General features: G+C 41.7%; 1 protein-coding gene across 1 annotated transcript in view; it reads left to right on the top strand.

The window, feature by feature from the left end:
• ADGRF5 (adhesion G protein-coupled receptor F5) overlaps positions 1-12,137 on the top strand; it is a 47,098-nt gene that overhangs the window by 15,936 nt on the left and 19,025 nt on the right. Inside the window, exons 2-9 of the mRNA XM_005146430.3 lie at positions 1,101-1,231; positions 3,437-3,497; positions 3,867-4,037; positions 5,261-5,440; positions 8,448-8,575; positions 9,053-9,111; positions 9,783-9,925; positions 10,729-10,941. Of these exons, the coding sequence (XP_005146487.2) occupies positions 1,127-1,231; positions 3,437-3,497; positions 3,867-4,037; positions 5,261-5,440; positions 8,448-8,575; positions 9,053-9,111; positions 9,783-9,925; positions 10,729-10,941 (1,060 nt within the window). The 5' untranslated portion in view covers positions 1,101-1,126. The remainder of the gene's footprint in view (positions 1-1,100; positions 1,232-3,436; positions 3,498-3,866; positions 4,038-5,260; positions 5,441-8,447; positions 8,576-9,052; positions 9,112-9,782; positions 9,926-10,728; positions 10,942-12,137) is intronic.

The raw sequence follows: 12,137 nt of genomic DNA, 5'->3' as shown, positions 1-12,137 counted from the left end.
TCATAACTGTACAAAAGCTTATTATTTTAATGAAGCTGATGTTATCCACTCAGGTACTGTTCAATACTATTCTTGAGCCTTTTCTCAGTCCTTTCCTTTCTTAAAATTATTCTCATAATCTACTTGGTTTCTTCCTTTTCCTGTGCCTCTCTACTAGCTATTCATTCTGGAGCTAGGAAAGTGTGCTAGAGGCATGTTCTGCCTCTGTTCTTAGGAATAATCAGAAAGTGTATATTCAAAGGAAAATACACATGTTTATGTATTCTTTAGCTCCTTTCTGTTTTGCCTGGTTGCAGAAATGCGTCAAGACCTGTAATAACAGTTCATGCACGTTTTGCCTCTCCCTTTCTGTTTCATCATCCAGTCTATTGCACAAGTAAACTAGCTTAGGTATGAATGAGCTGGAAAAGGTTGGGGTTTTCTGGGTTTTGGTTTTCTGATTTTTTTGATTTCTTTCTTTGTTGTTCTGGTGTGTCTATTCTTGTGTTCTAGGTTATTTATTTGTAAACTTCAGTACAATTAATGGAGATGTATGCTAGAAACTCAAAATTACGAGGATTTTTCCATTAATATATTACTTTTCATTGTTTCTCTTGCTAGCCAAGGGTAACAAACACACAGAAATCTCTAGCTGAGTCCATGATATTACTACAGCCCTCTCCAGAGTGGGACATGACTAGCAGCAAAGTTCTCCCTGCTGCAACAGGACAGGCCCTCACAGCAACATTCCTAACTATTCCCTCATGTGCTGGCTGTGCATTTGCCAAGTACCACTGTGAGAAATATCTCAAGATCCAAAATCAACTTTTCTCATGGCAGATGAATTTTTAGCACCTCATTTGTCCTTGTTAGGAGTCTACTTCGGACTCTGCCTTCTCCAGGGGATTTCTTTCTCCCTCCTTTTTGAGGAGGTACAACTGATGTGAAAAAATTGCTTTGAGGGAAACAGACCAGTGATAGTGGTAGAGCTTTTTCCATGCTCTTCCTGGATGGAGCAATCAAACAGAGGGTGCTGAAAAAATCTGAACACACTGGTTTTGTAGAGTGTTTGGTGTTTCCTACCGTGTGAGACAGCTGCTTTTGCTTCATTTTCTTTTCAGGCTGTACAGCAAAGTCACTGGACAAAATGCCATCGCTGATTACTGAAGGTCTCCACTGCCTGTTTCTACTGGTCACAGCATGTTGCCACACATTACAAGACTCAAACTTTGAGCCATTCATCCAATATGTAGTGAGTATCCTCTTCTAGCCCCACTGGTTTTCATTTGATCTCTAGGTGTAGCACCCAGCTACAATATCTCTCCTTTTTATCCACAAAACCTTGGAAAAAGTCAGTATAAGATCAGGTGGGGAAACTCAAACCAGGTGGGGAAACTTTTACCTAGTGTGTAAAAGACATGGAGAAATCCAGGAACCGGGGTCTCCTTGCTTCCCAGTTTTACTCCTCTCTAGATGGGATTGAGCAAAACTGATTTCTCACTTGTGTTAGTCCACAAGGGATTTAAATTGCTATCTCTGGAGCGAAATAACAGTTACAAGAGCACTGCTCCTGGGTGGAATTTACCTGTCCTGTGAGAGAGAGAAATCAAACAAACATTGCCTAGAAGTGGTGCGCCAACAAATGTAGCTCAGGCATGGAGGTGCTTACATGTAGGTGACAGGAGTTTTACCACTGTCTTGACAACAGGACAAGTAGATGATCAAACTACCACTCCTGAGAAACCTGTGTTTAGGCATTGTGCTTGCAGTCAGACTTTGGTTTCCCACATTTTTAATAATCTTCCCATACTGTTTTTAATTCATCAATAGTGTGAACTATGGAAAAACCATAGTGCTTTGTCCTGTATATGGTTTTATTAACAGACAGTTTCTGTACAAATAATCACTAACTGGAAAAGAAAAAAAGGAACAGAAAAAAATGGTATGACCAAGTGTAAGTTAATGTAGTTTGGTAAGGAAAACTAATGTACAAACCTACCGACTCTTGGTCTATCATAATTATTATTGGTCCAGAAAATGCTTCTTTCATCTTCTACATTACTAACCCTGTCAAGCCAAAATGAACTCCAGCATCTATTTTCAGCCCCTAGCACCACAGGGACCTTAGTTCTGATGGACTAACCAGAGCACAATGCAATTTTTTGAGCAGGTTGAAAACAGGCATGCAAACTTGAAGAGGAAGGTGAGAACTCCTTAAGCTGTTCCTGCCACCAATCCTTTTTCTTGGCAAGCCGAGATACAGCTGATGCCAGCAGCCTGATCTGCTCTTTGGCAGATGTATAATAGTGACCAAGTATCTCATTTGCAGTTTTTGCAAACTGTCTCCACCTCAGCACTTAGGCATTTTCATTAAGAGTAACACCTTGTTTTTCAACATCATTGATGCCTATTTCAACCTGCAAATGAGTCATCATTTAATGCTGTGAAATATGTGAAGTATTTAGCCATGTAGCAATACCCTGCATTTGTTTGGGAGAATAATTGAAAAGGGAAACCATGTAGTCCAAACATGGAGAAAGACATGGATCACAGCGGGCTTTCTGTAACTCTCTTAGCTAACCTCTGAGGCGAACAGCAGTACCCCAGCAGTGCAAAACTGCCAGAGTACTTTGGGATCTTCACTGCCAGCACAGCTGCATTATGAAGCCCAGCTCTAATCACACACCAGATGGTTCCTTTATGTAAAGAGATTACATAAGAGTTGCCAAGCTATTCACCCTTTCTGTAAATAAAGATTTCAGTAGGAATCAAGAAACTGGCAAAGCTGTGAATTTCCTGCCTGTGTCTTTGCTTGTTCTTCAGCCTTTCTTGCTAACTGTGGTGCCAGTGTATTTTTAGGGCATGATTAAAAAAATAATATGGTCTGCATCTCACTTGGCTGCACCCTGCATGAACCCAGTCACACTGAAATTGTGCCACCATTGCCCTAGTCAACCTTGTGCCCACAGAATAGCTGGCCTGACACCTGAGCTGGAGCCAAGGCATTTCAAACCCTTTTCTACTCCTATTCAGGTTGGCTTTGCTGCTGCAGAGCTGGAAGCTCAGAGCAAAGAGGAAAGCAAAGGGTGGCATGAGTCCATGTTCTGGATTCAGAGGCTGAGTGGTGAGGCTTCCCAAGAAGTTTGCTAGGCTAGAAATGGACTAAAAGCACTGAATCAGCTCCTTAGCTGATGAATTCCTGCCAAGCGGAGGCAACTGCCTTGCAGAAATATGCAAAGAGGCATCTACTCTCAGTGCATCCCTCAGGTGGTGCCTTACTTTCTTACATGGAAGATATACATATTCTGTTTAAAGAGGAAAACCTAGGAGGTGAGAAGATTGGTGGAGGGAAGAAACCCTATCCACATACATTCTCCATCAGTTCTTTGCCAACAACCGCAACTAAAGCTTCACTTTGTTTTTTCACAGAGCTTCACCCTCTTTTTTTTCCCCACAGATTGACAGTGAACTAGTAGAGGAAAACTTCCAATCAGAGATGCAAAGGCAGAAACGAAACAGTACGTACACAAACATGTGGTAACAGCATAATTCCAGTAAGCCAAGGGTGAAATCACTATCGGGGCCAGCACCTCTTAAAAGTACTGTGACTTACTGAGTCAAAGGAGAGAAAGGATGGGACAGCTTTTCTCTGTATCTATTATGCCATTTGTATCAACTTCCTATTGTCCAAAGACCAAAGAAATCTGTCTTTTGTCAGACAAGCAGCAGATAAAACATGTGCAGAATATCTGCTGAGTGGAAACAAGATTTCCTAAGCAAAATGCCACACTAAGCAACAATGATCCCAAATGCCAAAATAGAAGCCACCAATTTCTGATTTTCCCTTATACACAGCTTAGTCTCATGCTATTTCTCTTCTCTTTCAGTGCTTATTTTTGACCTTCCCCCTCTGGAGTACACTGTTGACATTGAAGTAAGCCTTACAGATTCGTCTTTCCTGGAGCCAGTCAAAGACTATTTCAAAAATCTTAATCTTCCAGTTTCAGCAAATATTTCAGACGTAGAAATGACAATTTCAAACATCAACATTACCACAGGTGGGTTGATTATTTACTTTTATATCCTGCTTTACTTTTACATATGCTTTTTTTGCCAGTAGTTGATCTCTCTGAGTTTTACCATCCATCATGCTTAGGAATCAGCAAAACTGAGCTGTCTCTGCTGTGTATGAAAGACCCATGAAGACTGAAGCTCACAACAGCGTGTTTTGTTATCTGCATCTCTCCAATCCCCTTTATATAATGTTGGCATTAGGAATAGCCCTGAATGATTTTCTTTTCCTAAGGAAAGGACAAAGCCAGAGGAAGCCTGAGCCAAAGCATTTTGATCCAGTTTGACTAAAAGACAGCCTGAGTTACTTTCAAGTGTCAGGAAGCTGCAGCCGTGGTTATCAGACTGTTTACTTCCCTCCACTTGCATTTGAAACATAAATTGCTGTAAGAGGCTGTACTCTGACCCTGATCAAGATAGGCTGCATGACGTGCAGTCTTTCACTGGTATAACTCTCTAACCATGTGCTTACTGGACCAGATATCAGACAGGATTTATTACATGAGCTGACCTATAAAGCAGTGAAAGAAAGTGTTCATTGCTTCTCAAAACAACATGCAAATGGATCTTCTAGAGGTCTTCAGGGTCACATGCAGTGTGTGAATGTTACTTTAATACCTTATATTGTCAATGGTACATTAAGAACAGAAAAACTGACAGTGAAGTGGTTTGGGGGTTATGTTTTTATTTTTTATTTGTTTTATTAGAGAGAATGTACATCTTTAAAGGACTTTGTGATGTTACCTTCTCTTATGCAGCATCTGTCAGGAGACAGTCAGAATTAGACAGTACCTCACTAGTCACCGTGTAATGACCATTATATATTCTTAAAATCTTTAAAACCCTATACATTTGCTTCCAGCTTAGGCAATATAGAAACACCCAATCTTAGAATTATCATAGGACCCTGGCCAACACACCAGGTACATTTTTATGATCAGGGTTCACATCTGCATTCAATTATTTAAAAGTAATTAATCAGATTTATCACTGTATCAGTCTAGTCCCCATTTCTGGTTACTTACTTGTCATTAGTACAGTAAGGTTTGCAAGGTGTCAGATCATCATGTTTGCATCATTCAAGTGAACTCACAAGAAGGGCAACATTTAGTTGAGATCACTGGCATAAAGGCACACAGGGTGAATATATATCATGCAATACAAAATGCCATGTTTACCATTCTCATAGCATTTCTTTGTCTGATACTAGTCTGTCTGCCCAGTGATGAGAACACTAGCTGTTGTTCCTGTGAAGATGGATATGCTTGGCCAAGTGCTGTGTGTGGTGACTTGATAACCTGCCCTTCTGTCAACCTAGCACCTGATCTGCCTTGTGGCTACATGAAGGAAATGCCTTTCTCCGGGCCTTACTGTGAACCACAGACTAAAGGTAAGGAGAAACAATGCTGAACTTCATCATTCTGATGTGGGTCCACCTTGACCCCAGTACTTGCAGATATTTAGTGCCATACTGGAGCCCCAGCTCCTGGAATCACTCTCATGCCTCTTCAGGACTTCCAGCTTCTGCTAAGAAAGCTTCATCTCATCAGATTTTCAACAGAGAAACTTACAAATGTGACCAAAGTGTGCCACAGTGCTCAAGAGAAGAGAAGGAGCAAAAAATCCAGCATGAATCTTTTGTCTGGCTTTATTTCATGACTCTTGTGACAAGGTGCCCATGGGCTATTAGGAACCTAACTGATGACTGGCACTTAGGCTTGGCAGCACTGTGATGGAACTCTGCTGCTTGCCTCTGTAATCCAAGACAAACACCCATGAGGCTCTTCCTCTGATTTGTGATGGAGCAGCATGCAGAGTCGTCCGGAGGCAGCTCTAGAGCTGGAAGCAGTCCAACGCTGTCAGCATGCCCATTCTAATCAGCTCGGCTTGGAGGCAATGTTTTTATCACAGGGCAGCCCCATATCAGCACTACTGTACTACTTCCAGAACCAGACCTAGTATCTCTTCCATGTGGAAGTCACATACCCCTTTGAAGTTCAGGACCCTTGGTACAATGCTCCTCCACTGAATGGTATGGACATGTCCTTAAGTGGACCCAACATAGAAAATTACAGTATCTCTTTAAGCATTTTATATTACTTCATGCCCATTGGTGGGTTTTCACACAGAATATTACCCTTCCAAAGTCACTGAGGATTTTTACATTAATTTCAGTGAAACATAAGTGGAGATTCATCCTGTGTAACTTTCACTATGTAAAAGATAAGTATTTGATCAAAGTTACTCATACAAACTCTCTATAGCTAGAGCAATGTAGTAATTCAACCATTTTAAGAAAGCTGTTTATCACCTTTTAAAGTTGTCCACAGTTTTGCATAGATTTCTAGCAGATGCCAGGCATCTAAATTAGATAAAAAAAATCAGGAGAATCCCAACTTTCCTATTATACAAATGAATCTTGGCAAGTTGTAAGATTTTGATTTAGAATTAAGATAGCTTTACCAAGGGCAAATTGTACCTGACTAATCTAGTGGTCTTACGAGGAGGACTAACTGCATCAGTGGACAAGGGAAGAGCTACAGATGTAATCTGCCTAGACTTCTATAAGGTCTTTGATATGATCCCCTACAATATTCTTGTTGCTAAATTGGAGAGATATGGGTTTGACAGATGAAATGTTAGATGCACAAGTAACTGGTCAGATGGTCACATCCAGAGTTACAGTCAGTGGTTCAATGTCCAAATTGAAGCCAGTTACAAGTGATGTCCTCAAAGATCCATACTATTATATTCATGAATGACATAGGCTGTTGAATTGAGTACACCCTCATCAAGTCTGCAGACGACACCAAGCTGAGTGGTGTACTTCATTCACAAGAGGGAAGGGATGTCATCCAGAGGAACCTTGACCACTTGAGAAGTGGGCTTGTGCAAACCTCATGAAGTTCAACAAGGCCAAGAGCAAGGTCCTGCACATGGGTCAGGGCAATCCCCAGTATAAATACAGGCTGGAGAGTGAAGGACTGAAAACAGCCATGCTGAGATACTGGTGGATGAAAACCAGACATGAGCCTGCAGTGTGCACTCACAGCCCAGAAAACCAACCATATCCTGGGCTGCATCAGAAAAAGTGTGACCAGCAGGTCAAAGGAGGTGATCCTGCCCCTCTACTCTGCTTTTGTGAGACCCCACCTGCAGTCCTGCATCCAGCTCTGAGACCCCCAATGCAAGAGGGATGTGGGCCTGTTGGAGCAAGTCCAGAGGAGGCTACAGGATATTCAGAGGGCTGGAGCACCTCTGCTATGGAGACAGGCTGAGAGAGCTGGGCTTGTTCAGGCTAGAGAAGACAAGGCTCTGCAGAGACCTCATTGTGACTTTTCAATACTTAGAGGGCAAAAACAGTAATGAGTGATGTCCTTCAGGGATCAATGTTGGGAGTGGTCTTGTTCAACATCTTTATTGGTGGCATGGACAGTGGGATTGAGTGCACCCTCAGTAAGTTTGCTGATGACACCAAGCTGTGTGGTTCAGTTGATACGCTGGAGGGAAGGAATGCCATCCAGAGGGACCTTGACACACTTGTGAGGTGGGCTGATGCCAACCTCATGAAGTTTAACCACGACAAGTGCAAGGTCCTACACCTGGGTCAGAGCAATCCCAGGCACAGCTACAGGTTGGGCAGAGAAGAGATTCAGTGCAGTCCTGAGGAGAAGGACTTGGAGGTGTTGGTCGATGAGAAAATGAGCATGAGCCAGCTTCAGTGTGCTCTTGCAGGCCAGAAAGCCAACCATATTCTGGGTTGCATCAAAAGAAACGTGACCTGCAGGTCAAAGGAGGTGATCCTGCCCCTCTACTCTGCTCTCGCGAGACCTCACTTGGAGCATTGTGTGCAGTTCTGGTGTCCTCAACATAAAAAGGACATGGAACTGTTGGAACAAGTCCAGAGGAGGCCACGAGGATGATCAGGGGACTGGAGCACCTCCCACATGAAGACAGGCTGAGAAAGTTGGGGCTGTTCAGCCTGGAGAAGAGAAGGCTGCCTTACAGTATCTGAAGAGGGTCTACAAGGGTGCTGTGAAGGGACTCTTCATTAGGAACTGTAGTGATAGGACAAGGAGTAATGAGTTAAAATTTGAACAGGGTAAGTTTAGATTGGATATAAGGAAGAAGTTCTTTACTGTTAGGGTGGTGAGACACAGGAACAGGTTGCTCAGAGAAGTTGAGGTTACTCCATCATTGGAAGTATTCAAGGTCAGGATGGATGTCCTGACTATGGCAAGAGGGTTTGACTGGATAAACTTTAAAAATCCCTTCCAACCCAACCCATTTTATGATATTATAATTCTATTATTAAATCAGAAGAATAAGCTAAGAAATCACTTTGTAAGCATTGATTTTGATTTTTTTTACACTAACTTGAATGTTTTTCCTTACAGATTCATGTGGTATGGGAGAGTCCATTGTAATGAATATGTCAGTCAGACTTGACATAAACTTTCAGGATGATCTCAGGGATTCTTCTTCCGAACTATACAAACAATACAAAGCTGACCTTGAAAAAGCGGTAATGACTTTAGTTTTCCATCTCTGAAGGAAGAAAGCCCTCTAAGAAAGCCCTCTGAGACACTTATGGTGTCTGTTAAATCAGGTGTACTGTCACTGTGTCTGTGGGTAGCTGTCAAGTACGCAGCGGTGGTAGCTACAAAGTGGGCCAAGGCTGAAATCCATTGAAAGGCAATGACAATATTCCCATTAATTTTAATATGTTTGTCAATAGAAAAGTATTTAGGAATGTTTTGCATCAAAAGTGTGAAAAAATTAATCACACAGTGGGTCCAGGTTAAATCCACATGAGCACACATAGAATGAAACCATCAACAAAAACATATTCCATGAAAGTGCAGAAAACACCAGTCCTGTTATATCAGATATGCTACATGCCCTTACATCAGAGTGGAATAGAAAGTTTCCCATTTTAATGTACAGAGGACTAGAGCAATGTACAGAGGACTTATGTCATGTGGTATGTCTTTTCTTACAGTTCAAAGCTAGCTACAGATGTTTACCGGGCTTTGTGTCAGCAACAGTGACTGGTTTCAGGTAAGTAAACAATTACATTTTTTCATGGAAGACACAAATCCTTCTTTCCAGTCTCAATGAGACACCAGTCAGCAAAGACTACATTCACTCTGGCTTGAACCCACACTCAGTATATACAAGCTGAATAACAGTATAATAGCTGCAAAGGAAAGGCCAACTATTAGCGTGGAAATAGGATTGTGCGTAAAATTCACTACTGTGCAAAATTCCAAGAAACATAACTGTTCTCCATCTGCATCAAAACCTTTATGGGAAAGACTGAATTCCACCCAAAAGGGGAAATAGATGTGAGTAAACCTAATATCATTTCCTAGATCATCAGGAAGATTAGTTAGTACATTGACTCTGGATATAACATTAGATCTGAGTAACAGAGATACTATTTATGCCAACACATATGTAAATATAGCTGTATTTTAGGTATCTAAGAGAAGTTTAATAGAGATTAACAGCACACAAAGGAGATCTCACATAGAGGTGTTCTTACTTTGGGAAGAGCTGTAGCATAACCTTTATGTTTTCCAGATCAAGTCTTGAGTCACAACAGGAGCCTTCAAAGGAGAGCCCTGTGAAGCCTTCCTAGCCACACAAGATGTGTCAACACAACATACAAAACCACTAATATGCAAGATATTTAATTCTGTGCTTCTCTTGTTCTTGTATCTGTTCAGGCCTGGAAGTGTTTTTGCGAACTACGAAGTAAAAGCAGGAGCTGTAAGCTTTGAACAGCTGGCAAATGCCAACAAAGTTACACCACAATTTTTAGATTCATCATACCAGCTAAACCCAGCTACGTACACAGCAGAAATAACTAGTAAGTTTAAGTTCTCTCAGTGTTTTCCTTCAACCTTTACTTTAGAATTTCTAGCCTGAACCATGTAGCTGTCTTATACTGTTGATTATTTGTTACTGGACCTTTAAAAACCTTTTATTTATCTGGCTTTTCCATTTCATCCTGTACCACCAAAGCTTAGGACTTATATGAGATGACCATGCATGCAATACCTTGCACAGAAAATCAAATCCTTCTAGATACTCCATTGAACTTTTATGCAGTCCATCTATGGGAGAGATCTTGAATACTGTCAAGTTCAACTCCAGAACTGAGAACAGCTGTTAGCATATCAGGCTGCCAGCACTTCCCACATCTTCGAACAAAAACAAAACCTTTTGCAGTTGACATGAGAACAGGTTCCCCCTGGCTTCCTTGAAATGTTTTCATGTTGCTGCTGGACAGTGTGTTACAAATCAATTGCCTAATCAAGTGCCCAGAGGTGCTGTATTCTCAGTGCACTGAGCACTGGTCTGTTGGTCTCAGAGGATTACTTCAACTTGGTTGCTTCTTTTCCCAATTTATGTACTTCGATAACAGTGGTGGTGATAATATTTCTGGCCCTCTGTGTAAAACCGTCTGGGATCTTTGGCTGACAAAGATAGTAGTAGAATATGTTGAGGGAAAATTGCATACCTTCTATCAGAAGTAGTGCCCTGCAGCTGATGTTGAGTGTGTATTAGCTGCAAAGCACCTAGGATTCCCATGAGATGAAAGATGTGTGAAAGATGAAAGATGTGAACTGAAATGACAATAATGCAGAATGTTGCTCTTTGTCTTCCCAGATCAGACAGACTTCACTGTGAGTCCTACAGACATTTTTGAAGGGGATACAGTAACACTGATTTGTGAGATAAATTCAACATCTAAGAATGTGACCTGGTATCACTTCGATCAGATCATCTCAACCTCCATGCGGTATTCAGTGGAGAAAAAAGTTACAACAAAATCCTCAAAGTCGACTCTTAAAATTGCCAGCATTACGATGAAGGATTCTGGTATGATTTTCTATTGTTAAAACAGTAAATGTAAATTTCTAACGTGGTTAGTTCTATAAAAAGCAAAGAGGAATGCAGTGACTGCATTTTCCTAGGGGAAATGTAAAAAACAGAATCATAGAATCGTAGAATAGTTAGGGTTGGAAAGGACCTTAAGATCATTTCATTCCAACTCCCTGCCATGGGCAGGGACACTACCCACTAAGCCATGTCACCTGAGGCTCTGTCCAACCTGGCCTTAAACACTGCCAGGGATGGAGCATTCACAACTTCCTTGGGCAACCCATTCCAGTGCCTCACCACCCTTACAGTAAAGAACTTCCTCCTTATATCTAACCTAAACTTTCCCTGTTTTAACCCATTACCCCTTGTCCTATCACTATGGTCCCTACTGAATAGTCCCTCTCCAGCATCCCTGCAGGCCCCCTGTAGATACTCGAAGCTGCTATGAGGTCTTCACTATCCCTCATAGTTTTGGGTGCAGTTTTTTACCTTTAATCAAGTATGTACTGACTGGACTGACATTGCCACAAAGATGTGAAATGACTGAAATGGTTATACAGGCTTGGGTATTCTCAGTGCCAGGCTTCACTGCTCTATCACAGGAGACAGCAGAGACTACACTGCTGTGGGGCTTTCCCACTCTTTTGGTGTGCTAATTTGATGCTGTAGTTGAATTTGTCCTCAATGTCCCTTGCCCCCTTTGCAAACATCACCTAACCAATCAGAGCTCACAGTTAGTTTTACATGTTCATGTTTAGGGCTTTTTGAAAATCAGAACCAGTTAAATTGTGGCATTTTGCTGGGAGGAGTTGTCAGGGGAATTATTGTGTATTATCAGACCTTTGGATCAAGCTCCCACTCAGTTCTTTGGACCATAAATTTTACATTCAACTTCAAAAAAGGGAATCTGTAACCAAGTATTTGGGCACACAAACTAGGAGCCATGGGTCCAAACTTCTTTGGGCTAAGGATGCCCTGAACTGTGGTATCTCCACTCCAATGTAAGTGGCCTACTTGCTTGGCTATCCCAATGGGGAAAGGGAACCCACATACCTAAAGTATGAAGGGAGTTGGGAGCTGTGATTGCCAATTTCAAAAGGAAGCCTGGCTGCATCCAGAGGACAAGTACCTGAGGATGTGGCTCATAAATACTTCATGCTCTTTGGCAATATCTTCTGAGCAGAGTTTCTGCT

Source organism: Melopsittacus undulatus, chromosome 3 (assembly GCF_012275295.1).
Source record: "Melopsittacus undulatus isolate bMelUnd1 chromosome 3, bMelUnd1.mat.Z, whole genome shotgun sequence".
Taxonomy (NCBI): Eukaryota; Metazoa; Chordata; class Aves; order Psittaciformes; family Psittaculidae; genus Melopsittacus; species Melopsittacus undulatus.
This window is presented reverse-complemented; position numbering and strand designations above follow the sequence as displayed.